General features: G+C 36.8%; 1 protein-coding gene across 4 annotated transcripts in view; it reads left to right on the forward strand.

Moving 5' to 3' along the window:
- DNAH8 (dynein axonemal heavy chain 8) overlaps positions 1 to 19,694 on the forward strand; it is a 323,660-nt gene that overhangs the window by 107,626 nt on the left and 196,340 nt on the right. For all 4 annotated transcript variants that reach the window (XM_037519635.2, XM_037519639.2, XM_037519637.2 and 1 more), the window contains exons 27-35: positions 2,225 to 2,421; positions 2,958 to 3,084; positions 5,433 to 5,668; positions 7,443 to 7,547; positions 9,736 to 9,849; positions 11,419 to 11,481; positions 14,755 to 14,855; positions 18,761 to 18,898; positions 19,066 to 19,306. In XM_037519635.2, the coding sequence (XP_037375532.1) occupies positions 2,225 to 2,421; positions 2,958 to 3,084; positions 5,433 to 5,668; positions 7,443 to 7,547; positions 9,736 to 9,849; positions 11,419 to 11,481; positions 14,755 to 14,855; positions 18,761 to 18,898; positions 19,066 to 19,306 (1,322 nt within the window). The remainder of the gene's footprint in view (positions 1 to 2,224; positions 2,422 to 2,957; positions 3,085 to 5,432; positions 5,669 to 7,442; positions 7,548 to 9,735; positions 9,850 to 11,418; positions 11,482 to 14,754; positions 14,856 to 18,760; positions 18,899 to 19,065; positions 19,307 to 19,694) is intronic.

Here is a 19,694-nt window from a genome sequence, read left to right on the forward strand (position 1 = left end):
TACAAAGAACTCACATGGCTCAACAAAAACAAACTATCCAGTCAAGAAATGGGCAGAAGAACTCAAAAGACATTTCTCCAAAGAGGAAATGCAAATGGCCAACAGGCATATGAAAAAATGTTCAACATCCCTTATAATCAGGGCAATGCAAATCAAAACCACACTGAGATACCACCTTACACCAGTAAGAATGGCACCTATCAAAAAAAAACAAGCAACAACAAATGTAGGCTAGGATGCGGGGGAAAAGGGAACTCTCCTACATTGCTGGTGGGAGTGCAAACTGATCCAATCATTGTGGAAAGCTGTCTGGAGGTTCCTCAGTTTACTAAAAATGGAGCTACCATATGATCCAGCAATTCCATTCCTAGGGATCTACCCAAAGGACACAAAAACAGTGATTCAAAAGAGCACCTGTACACCTATGTTTATTGAAGCACTATTTACAATAGGTAAAACCTGGAAACAACCCAAATGCCCAAAAATAGATGACTGGATCAAGAAGATGTGGTATATATACACAATGGAATATTATTCAGCAATCAAAATAGATAAACTCATACCATTCGCGGCAATGTGGATGGAGCTAGAAGGAATTATGCTCAGTGAAATAAGCCAGAAGGAAAAAGAAAAATAACGGATGGTTTCACTTATAACAGGAATATAGAGGAACCAAATAAGACATCAGTGTAAAAAAATAACAACAGTGCAAAACACAACAAAGCAAAAACAGACAATTATAAACCAGAGACATCCTGCAGGGGAGGAGGAGGAGGAGGGGTGAGAGGGAGGGAGGGAGGAGCACAGGGGACTGTGGTGATGGTGCACGGGTGCCTTGGGGAAGGAAATTCTATGGGGACTCAATCTGAAGGGATGTGGGGAAGCAAATATTGTCTAAAAAATGTAAAAAATGATAAATGTTTAAAAAAGTCAAAAAAATTAGTCAGGTATTGCTTGTGCAAAACAAAAATATCTGGTTTTTGCTTGATAGAGAACACTTGACAATTTCCATTAAGTTATTGACAGAATCAGATTTTGGCAAGAGATGTTTATGGTGGTGGATGGCAGTGATTCCATCACCTCTATGTACCAGATGCTAAGCCGAAGAGGAACATATGTTGCTTCATTTAATCCTCACAAATATTTCTGTGAATATTAAATAACCGACATAAGGTAATTTTGTAACGAGGAGGCTCATTCCCAGTTAGGGAAACAAATTGAAACTGCATCAAACTGAGGGGTTTCTAGGGAAGCCCTCAAACCATTAAGGGGAAAAACCTATTTTGCCCTTCCTAAAAGGGTCTGACCATCTACACCATGTCAAAGCAGCAGTGAAACTCTAGCATGATCAATGATCTTTATCAGGGAGTGGGTAAAAAGGAATGGATAGAGATGAGTAGGAGAGAGATTCCTGATCAAACTCTGAAAATTATGCGTTCCCTTGTGGGCAAATTCCCTGCCAAAGAGGCTTGGCCCAAAGCTGGAAAGCTTACTAGGAGTCCAAACCGCCTCCCAACAAGGAAAACAAGCCATGAGCTGGGCAGGGCCCAGTGGGTTGAAGAGGGGGAGAGATCTGAGATTTACAATATACCATCCCAGCTGAATAATCCACCTCAATGTCAATGATGGCTGCTGTTGTCCTTGATGTAGCTGCCTGCCGCTACCCTAAAGTATCAGGAGCAGCCTCTCCACTGTCTTTCCTTCCTCCTTCCCGGCTTCCCCCGTTCCAGCTGTCTGGTTGATAGCATGCTGGGAGTTGTAGTCCAAGGCACCTGAGATGCTGATGGGCAGAAATGGGGGCAGGGAAGATGGCTTCTGCGCCCACAGCCATGGTGATGCTACTCTCCCCTTTGCGATGACATATCCTGTAACAATTTGGGTAACACATACAGTGCTTTAATCATGATGCTGTTCTGTAGGGTAGCAATTTCAACTCTTTTTGTTTTTCCTTGGAAGACTTTTAAAACTTTGAGGGGGTTTAATCAATGTCTTTCAGTTTTCTCCTCTGATAATAGTTCTCCCATATTAAAGAAATCTGGACCTCAAAATCTGGCATAATAGTTTAGTTAGAATAAGTGAACATAGGAAGAGAATAGTTATTAATTACTTGGAGGGAGGGTCTTTCAGAAAATACATCTTGAAAAAAGTCTATAAATATTAAAATTGATAATGTTAAAGTTGGAATATAGCAAGTTATCTATAGTATAAAAACATCTACTTTTAGGGTCTTTTGAAGAAATTATTCCTCCGAGGAAGCTGAAGAATTTTTATCCAGGAGTAGCCGAGCATAAGGATATCTCCAAGTTGGTCCTCCTCCTTTCTTCCTCTGTGAACTCTCTGAGAAAGGTAGCTCAGGAGGCCCTGCAGGACTTTCAAAAGTACAAGACTCTCTGGACAGAGGACCGGGACATGAGAGTGAAGGTGGATTTTCACTAACTCTGATGCAGTGTGGGTTTTAATTTTCCCTAACTCATGGGAGAACCAGGAAAACAGTAATGACATTGATGAGAATTCTTGAGCAGAGGCCAAGAACCTATACATGTCAGTGACCTGACGCCTTGTATCTGGTGTCATTCTCACTCTAAGGCTGTTGATAATAATGAGGCTCAAGTAGATTTTGTTTTTTAATTCACTTCAGTAAATTGTATTCCAGACACTCTCTAGAGGTCAAGGATTCAAGGGTGTGTCACACTTAAACAGACTCAGCTATGTTTTTGGTTAGAGACTCAAGGAAATATTATAGCTCTGAATCATCTTTCCTGATAGTCTATGAACATCCTTCCATGAGCCTCTGCCCCCAGTGCTACTGGTTCATCGCTTTCTTTACCCAGACACTAACCTGACAGCACATACACATGGAAAAGTGTATAAGCTAATGCAATTTTCTAATTGAACTATTAAAACTGTAAACTTTATACTGTCCAAACATTAATGATAATGTTGTTTCCTTACTGCAGGAGTTTTTGGCTAACAACCCTTCCCTCACTGAGATCAGGTCAGAAATTCTACGCTACGCTACCTTTGAACAGGAGATTGATGAGTTGAAGCCTGTTATTGTTGTAGGAGCACTTGAATTGCATACAGGTACTGAAGAATATTTATTAATTATGTAAAGTATCTGTATTTCCACATGAAATTTATGTTATTTGGAAATCGGTGAGTGAGGTACCTTTATACAATATTGTAAATATTTCTGGACCACCAATGTTGTTCATATATAAAATATTTATGTTCACATAACATATGTAGTATATATTATATATATCTTTCATATATAATATTATGCCAGGTGGCTTAATACACTTCACAATTCCTCAACTGGCAAACAAATAAAATCACAGGTGAAACATGTTTTCAGATTACTGTGAGGAGAGCAGGTTGTATGTATGAGATAGGAATCAAACAGTTTGGGGTTTTCTGGAATAGTTAATCCATTTGGAGTACAGTGTCAAAGGATGATCAAACAGCCACTTCCTTTCTGAAATAAAAAGAGCAAGCTGACTTTATAGCTTATCTAGTGAGGGAGAGCTTTGTTCAGGCATAGTGTTCCTAGCAGAAGAGATAATTGGCCTCATACAGAATATCTGGGCAGCATGGAGCCCAACGATTGTGGGTTTAAATAAGTTAACATCATCTGTAAAAAGATATTTCATGTGAGACTGTAATTGATTGGTTGTCACTCAGAGGTGGGCTTCTTGAGATTTTCTTCCTGATTGGTTGATATTCAGAAGGGTGGGGCTGACACTGATTTACTTGTAAAAATATGTGAACTGAGGTGAGTTGGTTTATGGTTTGGGTTTAAAACTAGTAGTGATGTCTACTTATTGTTATAGTCACAGAGATATAATAGTCTTGTCCTAAGTTCCTAAGTTGTAAGATTTTATTCTGAGAAGATATTTCAATGACCTTATGTAGATTTTCAGCTCTACCTTTAAGGAGACAAGTTTGCCTTACCAGCATTACTTGACTTCTTTAAACTCCATCTCTCCTGTTGATAATAATGACAGTGCCCACCTCATAATCTATTTTGTATGAGACACTTAGCTTGGTGTCTAACAAATAATTGATGTTTAATAAATATTAAATACTATTATTATATCAAGGAAGGATGTGATTTGGAGAAGAATCCCAAATACTTGGGGAAATTATTTAGTTAGGAATCAGAAGCTATACACCCGGCACAATAACTACAAGGACTCGAGTTTTTCCCTTAGAGTGGGTAATACTCTAGCCTAAATACAGTGTTCTAGTTGGTCAGATGCTTGATTTTAGAAAGAAGCAACTAAGAAATGGAACAGGTGATCACAGTTATAAAGAATGATGAACGTGAATGAATCCTCTAGGCCTGAAGAAAAGAAGAAGAAAGGTCTAGGAGATGTAGATCTCTCATGAGGTCATACCTCACAGCCTCAAGTCAGCATGCTGGCGTGTGTCTCTTTTCAGGCTGCACTTTCCTCAGCTTAACTGTTGGAGGTTGAGAGAGAGGGGAGCAGCCCTTTATACTCTTTATACTCAGTTTAACTGTTGGAGGTTGAGAGAGAGGGGAGCAGCCATGTTTCAAACTTGGCAGGACTAGGGATTATGGGTATTGTGAGGAGAAAGAAAGAATGCACAAAAGTTGATGATTTAGGGCTATGTTGTTTTCAAGGAATAAAAATGTACTTGAATTATGTTAAGGGGAAAAAAGTATATCCAAGAATCCAAGATGCAATGAAATCTTAGGAATAGACCAGAAGCAGGTACAGTATAGGAAGCTGAGGAAATCCTTTTTTTCTGCCTCTCAATTCTTCTTGCCTCTGTGCATGACTTTTTCTGCTTCTCTATCTGGTTCCTCTTCAAATATCCTTCCAAACTCTCAAGAAGGGTTTCTGAACTGAACCATGAAAGGCCAGGATTGCCTGGGACAATCGGGTAGGCTCTGGGTACATGGCCTGGTTATATATCAATACATTTTCTAATCATGCAGAAGAGGTCAAGATTGGAGTATAAAGAAATCCAAGGCAGAAATCCAAATTTCCATTCCATTGTGTTGGGCCACCTAGAAGAAAAGGAGGAGGGGGTGATGAATGAAGGCTGCTAATGGGATGGCCAGATACAACTGGACAGTCCTAGAACTAATTCCCATAGAACTAATTCTCAAAGTAATTCCCCATAAGTTTTAGTGTTCCTCTCATGCACAGTTTAACATACTCTATGGAGATAGGAATTAAGTCTTCAAAATCTAGTAGTCTTATAGCACATTTGCTTTTTCTTAATTTTTAAAAATTGAAATAACATTGCTTACAGCATGTTTAATTCAGGCTAACTTTTCAAGTGTTCAACATGTATAATGGACAGTACAGTTATAGATGCTCCAGATTATACAAAAAGTGAATGTGTAGTTTCAGAATGTCAAATTTCATTTTATTTTGATCTTTTCTTGTCTTCACCAGAGCCCATGAAATTGGCCTTATCAATTGAGGCTAAGGCATGGAAGATGTTACTCTGCAGATACTTGAATGAGGAATACAAAAAGAAAATGTCAGACATGATAACATTTATCAATGAATACTTGAAAAAGTTGTCTAGACCTATCCGTGATTTAGATGATGTCAGATTTGCAATGGAAGCCTTGTCCTGTATCCGTGATAATGAAATTCAAATGGACATGACTTTGGGACCAATTGAAGTAAGAAATAATTGCCTATTTCTTTCTTGAAATACTGTTTTTAAAAAACAGGTACACACTAAAAAAGTAATTCTATTAACATATTTCATCCGTTTTATGGCACACTCTGCCTGTTTCTCCTTTCTGATGCTGACAATTATCAACAATGAACAGTATACAAAGGAATATTAATATATTAATACTACTGGACACTTACTGCAGAACAATAGACTGTATTATTTTTTATGCTGGCACCAACATTGTACAGAAAAGGGTTGTACACTCTTACTTCAGTCCCCACATGTCAGGCAAGTTACCCAAATATTTTTGGCTTTCCTTGGAAACCAGTTATAGGATTCTCTCACTCATGACTGTTGGAGACCGTCAGCAGTGTGGTGGGAATGGTACATTTAGGCTTAATAGCAAACTGTTGCAACTTAGATCAACAAATGATGTTTATATGGAAGAGTATTGCATTAGTTGCCTGTTACTTCTGCAGCACACTACCATACCCTAACATAAATTTATTATCTTTCCATTTTAGAGATCAAAAGTTTGAAAATGTGTCTCATGGGGATAAACTTAATATATCACCAGGGCTGCATTCCTTCTAGAGTTTCTAGGGAAGAATCCATTCCTTGCCGCCTCCAGTTTCTATGGACTATCTGCAGTCTTTTGCTCATTTGAGCAATACCATCACACTCTCCCTTGAGATCATCTCATCTTTGACATCTTAGAGAATAGTGACATTCTCAGTCACTTTTTCTCTCCCTTAGTGATTATATTGGGCTCACCTGGTTTATCTGAACTAATCTCCCCATCTCAGATTCTTTAGTTTAATCACATCTACAAAGTCCCTTTTGCCAGGTAAGGTTCTAGAGATTACGATGTGGACAATAGTGTGGAGACCATTGTTCGGTCTTCCACAATTATTTTATGACTAACATTTAGAATTTCTCGTTCATGGTGATAATAAAAATAAAACTTAATTCATTTTATTACTCTCTTTAAAATCATCTATAGACTATATATTGCTTACAGTTGTCTGTAGACATTATTTATTGCTTGCAGGAGAATTAGCCCCCCCACTGCCATCTCTTGATCCCCAGTACTCATGATTTCATGATTGAAGTCCCACTTAGAGCTCACACTCTTTAGTAGCTAACGAACTTCATCCTTTTACTACTCCTTTAAATATTGGTATTTGAGAAGTTTGGGTATGGGCTACCACCCATTCCTCAAGATTTAACAAATTATCATGACATTTTTTTTTCTCTAACTGCAGAAGCTTAATTCTTCAGCATAAATTCTTTTGGTAAAGTCAATTGCCAGTGCATCCCTTTGATCATTCTAGTTTTGTTTTTTTTTTTCAGTGTCTCCTACAACATCATCAATTTATTCCATTCTTTATATAACATATATATATGTATAGATAGAAAGATATTGAAAATTTTTTTTGCATGGTGTTGGCACCAGATTAAGGAGGGAGAGAGACACAAAATAACCCTAGGGATATTTTCTAGAATAGTTTCTCAGTGTGATCTGCTTATATCCCCATCAGAATCACTCAGGTACTTATTAAATGCAGATTTCAGTGTCTAGGACCTAGACTCAATATTAGTGTCAGTGGGATCTCGAGGTGCCTTTTATACATGTTTAATTTGGGAAAGCACTCTTCTAGAATACTCTCTTCTTCAGAGATATTACAGTGTTTTTCTAGACGGTAACTAAATCATTTGGCAGTTGCTTTCTTGTGATGATTCTGAACTTCTGTCCCTTTTCCTTCCTCCTCCAGGAAGCCTATGCTATTTTAAACAGATTTGAAGTTGAAGTAACCAAAGAAGAATCAGAAGCAGTTGATACCTTGAGATATTCTTTCAACAAATTGCAGAGTAAAGCTGTAAGTACACTCCTTTGCCTGTTTTTAAACTGGTTACTTATGTGTTGATGAGTTATAGGAATTCTTTATATATATTCTGATATTAACTCCTTACTAGATACATGATTTGCAAATATTTTCTTCCATTTCATAGATTGCCTCTGGCAACTTGTGATCTTTAAATAATTTTTATTTCTATAATGTAGGAAGTGCTGGCCCCTTTTTTCATTCTCAATTTTCATAATTTGAATCCTTTCTCCTTTATTCTAGGTAAGGCTTATCAATTTTGTTGATCTTTTCAAAGAAGAAACTTTTAGTTTGATTTTTCTCTAGTGTTTTTATCTATATCATATCCTTGTGCTCTATTTTAAAATTTTCTGTTCCTCCTGCTTGCTCTGGGTTCAGTTTGTTGTTCTTGGCCTAGTTCATTAATGTGGTTGGTTAAATTACTGATTTGAGATCTCTTTTCTCTTAGTGTTGTTGTTTATAGTTTATAAATTTCCCTCTAAGCATTTTTGAACATGGTAAACGTTCATTTGTCACATGACAAATTGCACATTAAAAATGCTCTCCACTGTGTGGAGATTCCTCAACCCACTAAAGAGAGAGCTTCCATATGATCCAGCAATTCCACTCCTAGGTATTTACCCAAAGGACACAGAAACATTAATTCCAAAGAGCACCTGCACCCCTATGTTTATAGCGGCACTATTTGCAATAGCTAAGCTTTGGAAACAACCCAAATGCCCAAAAATAGATGACTGGATCAAGAAGATGTGGTACATATATACAATGGAATATTACTCAGCATTCAAAAAAGATAAACACATGCAATTTGCAGCAACGTGGATGGAGCTGGAGGGGATCATGCTCAGCGAAATAAGCCAGAAAGAAAAAGAAAAATACCGGATGGTCTCACTCATAGCAGGAATCTAGAAAACCTAAATTAGGGACCAGGAAAAAGAATAGCTATAAGAAAGAAAAAATCAGAATCAACAAAAAACTATGAACCAGAGACACACTATGGGGGGGGGGTGCGGGGAAAGGAGGGATGGGGACAAAATAAGGGGGTTGCAATTATATGGGGAATATAAAAATAAAATAAAATAAAAATAAAATCTGAAAAAAAAAAAATAAAAATGCTCTCCAAGGAAGGATCCAGATCCTTTATTTGTACTGGAAGTGTTTATTGAATGAGTTTGAAGCAAGCTGTTGTGGCAAAGAACAGAATTGAAAACTGGGGCCATGACTTGTGATTCTGGTCCTGCCACCAGTCAGTAGGGTGGCCTTATGCAAGTTAAAAAATTTTGTTTCTCAATTTCTTCATATGGTCATTTAGAAATGTTTTAGAGATTTTTTGGTATGTTGTTATGAGGCTTCTGTGATGATGTGTATGAAATGTTTATTTAAATTTATGCTCATTATTGATTATCATTTATTTTGAAAAATTCTTGCTGCTTAGTTAGGAGAATGTGGTAGGAAGGAAATAGGGGCCCTCTGTTGAGATTTTGTAAGGCCCAACTTTGTTATTCAATGGAAAAGATTCACTTGGACTATTCTTCTTTCTCTTTAACTGTTAGTGTTAAGCCCAGTGACCCATCCTTTACTACAACTACCATTATGTTTAAAGTAGTATATGTTCTAGATAGATGCTATGGATAAGGCTAATTGAGAGGAGGGACCCTGAACCACATTGCCAGGTTTTTAATCTTAACCTTACGTCATACTGATACTTAGTCACGCTGTGGCTCGGTTTTTTCACCTGTTAAATGGGTATTATATTAATATTTCCCACACAGGGTTGTTGTGAAGGTTAAATGAGATAACATACATAAAGAGCCTGGTAGAAAGTGAACATGAACTGAATGCTAGTTATTATGATTGAAGGTTTAAGAGAAACGTCATTGAAAACCATTTGGAGGGCATCTCTACCAAGATAGAGATCTCTTTCAGGGAACTGCTCAAACACTGTGCCCTTGTGAACCTACTAGCTATTGCTAATCCCAGATCTTAGCCTGGCCCTTGAGACTGCATGTAACCTATAGTAGTAACTGTTTCTCTTGCCACAGTAATTGGAGTCTCTTTGTAGTACATTTGGGTTATTGCTTTCATGACATCTATGTGATTACAAACTTGCTGGAAAAGAATTATAGTTTTCATTTAAATGCTATACTTTCACTCTCAGGTTGAATATTCTTTTTTATTGTAGGTTTCTGTTCAAGATGAATTAGTTCAAGTGCAGCCAAAGTTTAAAAGTAATCTACTTGAGTCTGTGGAAGTTTTTCGTGAAGATGTCATGAACTTTGCAGAATCATATGAGATGGTATTTAAGTATTTTCATACTGTATATTCAATGTTCTGTTGAATGTTTATTTGAGATGAAAGTGATAAACCCTGAGAAATACAGGGTTTTTATGATTTGTACATTGAGGTAAGAGGCTATATTTGTATATTTGCAACTATCATAAAAAAGCTAGCCCTTTAGAATTATGCTCAGTGAAATAAGCTAGAAGGAAGAAGAAAAATATCAGATGGTTTCACTTATAACAGGAATATAGGGGAACCAAATAAGACATCAGTGTTAAAAAAAATAACAGTACAAAACACAACAAAGCAAAAACAGACAATTATAAACCAGAGACATCCTGCAGGGGAAGAGGAGGGTGAGGAGTGAGAGGGAGGGAGGGAGGAACACAGGGGATTGTGGTGATGGTGCACGGGTGCCTTGGGGAAGGAAATTCTATGGGGACTCAATCTGAGGGAGTGGAGGGAAGCAAATATTGTCTAAAAAAATGTAAAAAATGATAAATGTTAAAAAAAAAGCTAGCCCTTTAAGCATGTTATACAGAAAAAGAAAGATCTAACTGTTAAAAGGAGCAACGAATTTGAAGATTGTGAAATCTCAGGGCCAAAATTCTCATAATGGAAAATGTAATATAGTTTTTGGAAGGCTGTAAGAAACTATAAATGCCTACTACCAGGGCATTATATAACTACTTCCCCCTAACTCTTAGAAAACCAAAAGAGTCACTGAAAATAAATTATAAATGTCATATTGGGTCTGTTCCACAGACTATTCAGCCTGGTAAAGTGACTGATAATGATTGACCTCTTTGAAGTTAAACCCAGAAATTGGATATATTTGCCCAACACATTTTACTTCCTTTTAGTGGTCACAATTATTCCTAAGATAATTTAAACTTTGGAACTACTTTTATAGCACCTTTTTTAAACAGCAACCAAATTTACCTCGTAGTTGCATTACCCACATTTTATTGCCCTATCATTCTATTATGGTAATCTGGTCTATTTAATATATTCATAAACTCACGATTATATCGCCCTTCTGGGGTCCTTTTTTGCCACTGTTTTCTGACTCAGAGACTGCCTTCTGCTTTGTTCATGTGTGTTCTATATTGAGCTAAACTCTTAGTGAAAACAGGCTGTTCTCAGATTTCTGTATTTATTGTAATCCACAACATCATCATTTAAAATCATAAATGAAATTAAAATGAGCTCTTGTGGTACAAGCTTTCTACAGGATATAATTTTGTCAGATTTTTTTTATTAGCTGCATCAAGGTCCCTTAAAAATGAATGAAAGTTAGAGTGATACAAATATCCTCAAATTGATTATGGTTATGGTTGTACAACTCTGTGAATATAATAAAAATCATTGAATTGTACAGATTAAATGAGTGGATTGTATAATATGTGAATGATAGCTCAATAAAAATCTTAGAAAAAATAAATGAAAGCTTTACATACAGGACAAAATTAGACCATTACATTAAAAGCAAAGTTTATTTATTTAAAAGGTATTTATAGACAAACCCAATAAATTTATAAATACATATGATTAAGAATTAAAATAGAGATATTATTAATTACAGGAAGGACCCATGGTTCCAAATATTCCACCCCAAGAAGCTAGCAACAGACTTCAGATATTTCAGGTAAAACTCAAAGTTTTTTGTTAATTGACAATGCACTACTATTCTTTTTTCTTTAAAAGATTTATTTATTATGCTTACAAGAGCTGGGGTACAAGCCTGCGGGTTGGGGGGTGAGAAGATTCACCAGAGACAGAGCGGGGAACAGAACAAGCAGACTGACCAAAATACACTACTGAGGGGAGCAGCGGGCGAGTCAGGAAAAGTCTGCTACATCATGTGGCCCTGGCTGGCCAAGAATCGAACTGGTACTGCAGAGGCTGTGGACAGCTTCATAGGCTGCATCTTAACCCTTGCGCCACCAGGGAGGCCCTACACTACTATTCTTTAAATGATTTTAGGAGAAAATTTATGTGTTTTACTTTATAGTAGAAATGTTACTATTTCAGGTGTGTACAGATTTTAATTGTATTCTTACCTGCTAAATAAGGTGGTTGATTCCTTTTCTTGTTCTCCAAAGAGTGCCTTTCTGTATTTTTATAGAATAAGTGTATACCTTATTTGATTTCCAGGTGTCTTATTTATATGTAAAATGATAGGGAAAAAATCATGGAATAATAAAATGTATCAAAATAAGATTTTAAGTACTGACAAATGATTTTCCCCTCTTCCTGTGTGTCCATTATTATTCCTACTTCTGTAACTTTCACTTTAAACTTCCCAGTTCCCTTGATTTGCCTCGCACTGTACAGTTCTCACTGGGTCTGGTCAACCCCTCACCATCTCATCTAGAGAAATTTTACACACCCTTTGGGATGAATGTTTTACAGATTCATGAATTTCTTTGTGAACTTGATTTTCAGGAGCATCAGGCAGTCCTGTCATTTGTTACTGTCCTCCATCCTCTTTCATACAGTGAATGTCTCTATGTTCATCTTTTCTTGATGTCCTAGTTGTCAGATACCTTCTGTGGGGCTTGATTGATAGAAAAATGATTAATAAATGACCCTTACCTCTAATTTGCTAAGATTTGATAGGGAGACAGAGAGCTAATCATAGTGCCATATGGGGAGCTCTGTGATTTAGGTAAAAGAACTTCTTCTGTGGAAAGAGATGTGAGGAACTCCCAGGCCACAGGGGTCTGGTGCAGTTGGCAGAGACTTCCAGAAAAAGGAGACCTCTCAGCTGTGCCTTAAGGGTCAAGTTAGAGTCAGCCAAGAGGAAAGGAGAAAAAACAGGTCAGGCAGAATTTGTATCTGATTCAGAGGTCCAACAATGAGGGTACAAGCTGGGAGATTTTGGGAGAAGTAAGGTGTGAAATGTGGGGTGCAGTGAGCCAAAAGAATGCTGAGGGATGGAGGCCTGGTGTGCAGAGATCACTCGTGGAGGGTTTTGTAGATTAGAACAAGGAGCCTAGCCTGAGGGTTGGAGGTTCTAAGCTGTGAATGACATGAACACATTTGAATTTTATAACGCTTGTGATCTTAAAAGATTTCTCTGGCATTAGGTATTAGTATGGAGAATGCTTCCAAGGGAGAATGGTCTAGACTGACAGTAGTTTCAGTGATACAAGCAAGAGATGTGTAAAAATGGAGACCAATCCAAATGGCACTCTTTAAAATGAAGACAACTAGGTGGATCATGAGTTTTTGAAAGAGACAGTCTTGATAGGTTTGACGTTGAGGGGAAATGATCAAGGTTACCAGCTTGAGCAGTTTCAGAAGGTAGGGCTATTCACTGACAGAAATATGGAAACAGGAGGAGTTTTGGTATTTGTTTGAACAGATGACCTTGTCTCCAAATTTACAGGGAAAATTTCAGGTCTGTGATATAAATTTCAGAGAGATGGGCCTATCTTCTCATGGTGGGGGATGGGGGTCTTCACAGTATTTTTTGTCTCTTCTTGTTTTCTCCTTTACTTTTAACTTCTTCCTCTTTACTGAATCTTAGCAGATTTTATTTTATTTTATTTTTTTAAACATTTATTTATTTATTTATACAAGCACTGGGTACAGTCAGAAGCACGGGAGGGTGAGAGAATTCACCAGGGCCAGAGCGGAGAGCAGAACAGGCAGACTGACAAAGTACATTGCTGAGGGGAGCAGCGGGTGGCAGGAGAGGGCTGCGCACCATGTGGGACCTTCGCCTGGCGGCCGGGGATCGAACCGGCGCTGCAGAGGCTGCGGGCAGCTTCGCAACCCAGTACTCAACCGCTACGCCACCGGGGAGGCCCTATTTTTAATTTCTTTAAAGATTTATTTTTATTTATGCATAGAGGAACTGGGGTGTAGGCCAGAGGTGCGGGGTGGGGGGTGAGAAGATTCACCAGAGACAGAGTGGGGAGCAGAACAAGCAGACTGTCTGAAATACACTGCTGAGGGGAGCAGTGGGTGAGTCAGGGGAGGTCTGCTGCACCATGTGAGTAGCTCCCTGGCTGTGGATAGCTTGATAGCGCTGAGACTTGAACCCTGCCCAACTAGGGTTAAAGCCTTAGCAGATTTAAAAAACCATTCAGGGGAACCCTTAGCAGATTTTAAAAATTGTCTTTCCTTCTTAAAGTAGGAGTAATAAACATCTCTCTGTTCTGCATCCCCTTTAGTGTTTTGTTTTTTTTCACCCACCCCAATGTCTGTCTGTATTTATATGCAGGCAGCTTGCACAGTCACTCTACTGGGAGACACAGAGTTGCTGTCCAAAAAACCATTATTTTATTCTTTAATAGGAATACATACATTTGCAGCAAATCAATTGGTATGAAAGCTTTCCGTAGTTTAAACATAGCTTTGCCACATACCAAGTGGTATTTCTGAGTATCTCTTTACCTATGTTAGAGTTATGTCATATCACTTGATCATTAACTTTGCTGATTTAAATTGTTAGCATTATTTCAAATGCTGTTACAATGGAATCATTTGTTTTACAGATTTTGTTGCTTGTAGAGAAAACAGGCCTGAATGAATTACACAAATGCTTCCCTCATTTGAACTCTGTGGGAGAGATGACCATCTAAATTTGTGAAAAAGCTTGATTTATAGTTTTTTTTTAATGTAGCTAGACATATTTTTGGAAACTTGAAATATAGGTCTTGTGGAGACCATTTAATTTATTAAAGAAGTAATTTTGTATAAAATGAATGTTATCAGAATGCTTGAAAGTTAATTTTCCTAAGTGCTTAACTTTTCCTCTGGTGGTTTGGTATCAGCATAAATTTTCTGTAGAAATCCTTATTCATAGATATTACTAAATAAACCTCAATGTAGCTGGTTATAATAAATTTCATGTTCATGGAGTCTGAATTAATTACATTTTAGTATAATTTTGAAACCATTTTTATAGGCCAACTTTGATGATCTGTGGAGGAAATTTGTTACGTATTCATCTGGCGAACAGCTTTTTGGGCTGCCTGTTACTGACTATGAAGTTTTGCACAAAACCAGGTAAGTTGAGAAACTGTACAAGTGTTATATGCAAATAACTAAATATTGTCTGTTAGAAGAATCACATCCCCTTTGAATGCAGAGTGAGGTCTAGCTTAGACTACTCTTAAATGTTCCCCTTATGCCTGGCTATTTCTCACCCATCCATATACAAAAGTGATGTTGTAGAGGAATAGACAGAGACATCCTGCAGGGGAGGAGGAGGGAGAGGGATCAGAGGGAGGGAGGGAGGAGCACAGGGGACTGTGGTGATGGTGCACGGGTGCTTTGGTGAAGGAAATTCTGTGGGGACTACACCTGGGGGTGGGTGGGGAAGCAAATATTGTTTAAAAATGAACAATGATGTAAAATATAAAAAATAAATGAAAATAAATTATGGGCATTCATGGCCTAGCATATTTAGCCTGTGCTTTGTTTTCTCTTTTCATGATTTTTGAGTAGCATCAGTGATTATGCAGAAACACTGCAATTTGGATAGAGCAATAGCTGTCCTAAGCTTTTCAACCATTCTTTTTTTTTTAAGATTTATTTTATTTATACAATAGCTGGGGTACAGGCCAGAGGTGTGGGAGGATGAGAGGATTCACCAGAGACAGAGTGGGGAGCAGAACAGGCAGACAGACTGAAAGCACTGCTGAGGGAAGCAGCAGGCGAGACAGAAGAGGTCTGCCACACCATGTGGGTTTCTTCCTGGCCAGTCGGGAATTGAACCTGCACTGCAGAGACTGTGGACAGCTTCACAGCTCTGCAGACAACCCACTGTGCCACCGGAGAGGCCCAACCTTTTCAACCATTCTTTTACTACTTTTATGCTAAGAGCTTTATCCATTGAGTAGATTTTGACTTCATTGAGATTGAAGGCCTCTTTATTTTAACCTTTAATAATTGATTTTGAAACAAGTTTATTTTAAAAGAATTTTCAATATAGTTTTCCTCAAAAGTAAAATTAAAAGAGTGGTATTCGCTTTTTAGGATGTTGGCTTTAGATCAGGACTTTATGTTGACTTCTTTCAAAGTCACAGTATGAAAATGTCATGGCAAAACAGACATGAAATTGCTGTAAAATGAATTAGCATTTCAATCATTAGGGTATGTATTTTTCTCTAGCAGTCATTCTCCAAGCTTAACTCAAATAAACAATCATATTAGAATTGCAGATGTCAAAGTCCTTGCTCCAGACTTACTGAGTTATGATCTCTGGGATTGGATCCTAGGAAATCTGCATGAACTCTCTAATTCATTCTTTTGCAGAGTCAGTCTAAGATTCAGTGTTTAATTTTAACTCTCAGTATATTAAAAAAAATCATCCTTATTCATTTATTGTTTTTAGTTTTTAATTATTTTAAGTAATTTTATGAATAATTCATAGAAGTAAGAATAAAGGAATAGTAAAGAAACAATTTTATTAGACAATTTAATCAAAGAAAATCTAAACTTTTACTCTGTAAACTTTTGCAGAGTAACCGCAAAAGTAACTGGGGCTAACTTTCTTTTTTTATTAATTAATTAAACTTTTTTTATACTTTCAAATACAAACCGCTCATCAGCTGTCATGCATGAAGCCAGAGCATGCCCATCTTGTCAGCACTGATCCCAGGTTTCAAGTCCATCTCCAGTAGTTTCCAGCTTATCTTTACTTCTGATTTTTCTTGCATCTGTGTTGTTAAAACTCAAGATTTTTTAAAATTTGGACACTGATAATTTTGTTAAAGAGAAGAAAGCCATCTTCTTTGCACTATAGATATAAAAATCTTTATAGATTTGAATAGACAATTCAATGAATTTTTCTTTTTCTTTTTTTGTAAAACGATTTATTTATTTATGCATACAAGAGCCAGGGCACAGGCCAGAGATGTGGGAGGTGAGAGGATTCACCAGAGACAGAGTGGGGAACAGAACAGGCAGACTGAGCGAAGTACACTGCTGAGGGGAGCAGTGGGCAAGTCAGGAGAGGTCTGATGCACCATGTGGGTTGCTCCCTGGCTGGCTGGGAATCGAACTCGTGCTGCAGAGGCTGTGGATTGCTTCATAGTGCGGTGCTTAAACCTTTGCACCACCAGGGAGGCCCTGAATTTTTCTTTTTCTACACCATCTATTTCCTTTTCTAAATCATCTATTTCCTTTACTTTGAATATACATCTGCCTTCAACATCCTCTATTAATAGAATGTATAAAATAAAACTTACACAAGCATTGTAAGTAATAACAGAATATTGCCACTTATCTTTCACCAGGTGGTCTAGATTCTTATTGCAAAATATTGTATGATGAAGACCCTGATTCTATTGAAATATATTTGCACTTTTAAGTTATTGAGCTTAATAGAATTTATCTAGATAATCATCATCTGAAGATTCATAGTCTGAGATTTCATTTAAAAAGTTAAGAGTGTAGAGTACTGCTTTCTGTCTCTTTTCTGTTTAATACCCTTTGTCAGTTTTCTTTTTGCTATTTTAGGTAGAAAACAAAAAAAACTCTGAATTCTGAACTGTAAAAGCTCAACAAATATCAACAGAAAACGAAAATGATGTTTCTTGAATTCTTGATACTTTCTTTAATGATGGTGCAATAATTTGGGCAACTAAATAATGAAACTGAAGGGTGATACAACAATGATTATTTTCTTCACTATTATATCACCCCTAAAGTTGGTTTCATTGTTTTCTGCTTTTTTATTCATTTATTCATTTTTAACATAGTTGGAAATAATTAGTGATTAATAGTAATATAATTTCTAGGATGGTGAATTAGCAAAATGAATCAAGAATTGGAAAAACAAGACAACTAAGATTGCAGAAAATGTCAGATTTATCAAAGGGTCCTATCTATCCATGTTATAATTGTAAGGTAAAATTAGTATTAGTCTATTAAAACATAAGAAAATTTTCTTTTGTCTGTATCATTTATGATAAACATGATAAAGTTTTGAATATTAATTATTATAAATAGAACTACTAAAAAGTAAACTCAGAAACTAAAATTAGACTCTCATGGTATGCTGAAGTTGAGGAAGTTCTGAGGAAAACTCAATCTCTGTTGGGTGATCAATTCGTTTTTACAAAATGTGGAACTTTTACTTTATTTAAACCTGGAATCCCTATTTTAATTGTTGTTTGTTTATAATTTCATTTGGTAACATGAAGGAAAACTTTTGTTAACAAAAGAATATTTAATTTCAACTTAAAGGCAGAAGGTCTCATAAAAATCTTGTTTGCCTTCAATAGAAAAAATAATCAAATAAAACCTTAGCCTTAGCTTTGATCTTTTTATCATAAAGTTTTGGTCATATCATTTGCAGTGATTGGTGTAGTAATAACAATAAAAACATTTTTAAAGTTAAATCATAGTATGATTTAGAATATTTTTTTTTAAAACCTCTTTTTTTTTTATAGAGGCATGTTTTTATTTATTTATTTGTTTGTTTGTTTGTTTTTTTGTTTATACATGCACTGGGTACAGTCAGAAGCGCGGGAGGGTGAGAGAATTCACCAGAGCCAGAGCAGGGAGCAGAGCAGGCAGAAAGACCGAAGCACACTGCTGAGGGGAGCAGCGGGCGGCAGGAGAGGTCTGCGCGCCATGTGGGACCCTCCTCAGGTGGCCGGGGAGCAGCCGGGGATCGAACCGGCGCCGCAGAGGTCGCCAGCAGCTTCGCAACCCAGCGCTCAACCGCTGCGCCACCAGGGAGGCCCTGATTTAGAATATTTGAGAGGTTATAAATTTCACCTATTTGATCAAGGTTTAATAAAGTGTATTGCAAGCCATTATGGTGGTATGAATGTTATTGTTTATAAGACTTTATACACATAATGTATAAAATACTTGATTGTTTGAACTCTGCCTATCTAATAATTGAATTTATTTTCAAAGTATGCATTATGTAATGACTACATTATTTGGTTTCCCAGAAAGGAACTCAACTTGCTGCAGAAGCTGTATGGACTGTACGATACTGTAATGGGCAGTATTAGTGGTTATTATGAAATACTTTGGGGAGATGTAGACATTGAAAAAATTAATGCTGAACTTCAGGAATTTCAAAACAGGTGAGTTTCGATCAAATTGAGCTTACTATTTATGGTGCTCGTGTTCCTAGGATCTTCTAGGTATTTCATCAGTGAATTTATTCTGACATATTGTTGCATATACTTAATACCTTCTTCAAAGAAATGTGTAGGTGAAAATAATTTGTGTCTCTTTTTTTTTTGGAAAGATGTCGCAAACTTCCAAAAGGACTTAAAGATTGGCAAGCTTTTTTGGATCTCAAAAAAAGAATTGATGATTTTAGTGAGTCTTGTCCTCTACTAGAAATGATGACCAATAAGGCAATGAAACAGAGACACTGGGACCGAATCTCTGAGTTAACTGGAACCCCATTTGACGTGGAATCTGATTCATTTTGTCTTAGAAATATTATGGAAGCACCACTTCTTAAAAATAAGGATGACATTGAGGTACAAAAAATTTTAAGGTCTTATCAAGGATCCATTAAAGAATGTCTCCTTTTTCTTTTCTCAGAGTAGTACAAAGGGTATACAAATTACTTTCTATGATATACCCTTAAAATTTGGAAGGGTCATATACCTTACTAGGTTTTGTAAAATAATGCTGTAATTCAAGTAAATGATTATTTGAAATTTATTCGTTTTGGAACTCCACAGGCTATCTTCCTTATTCCTTAACTGTACTTCCATTTAAAAATAAAACCTGTTTATTTCTTTATAGCATTCTTTATGCCACATGTGACAAACCCACAACTGATATAATACTTAATGGTGAAAAATGGAAAGCTTTCCCTTCAAGATCAGGTGTAAGACAACAATACCCACTCTCATATTATTA

This window comes from Talpa occidentalis, unplaced genomic scaffold (assembly GCF_014898055.3).
Source record: "Talpa occidentalis isolate TD23 unplaced genomic scaffold, MPIMG_talOcc4v2.1 talOcc4.2, whole genome shotgun sequence".
Lineage (NCBI taxonomy): Eukaryota > Metazoa > Chordata > Mammalia > Eulipotyphla > Talpidae > Talpa > Talpa occidentalis.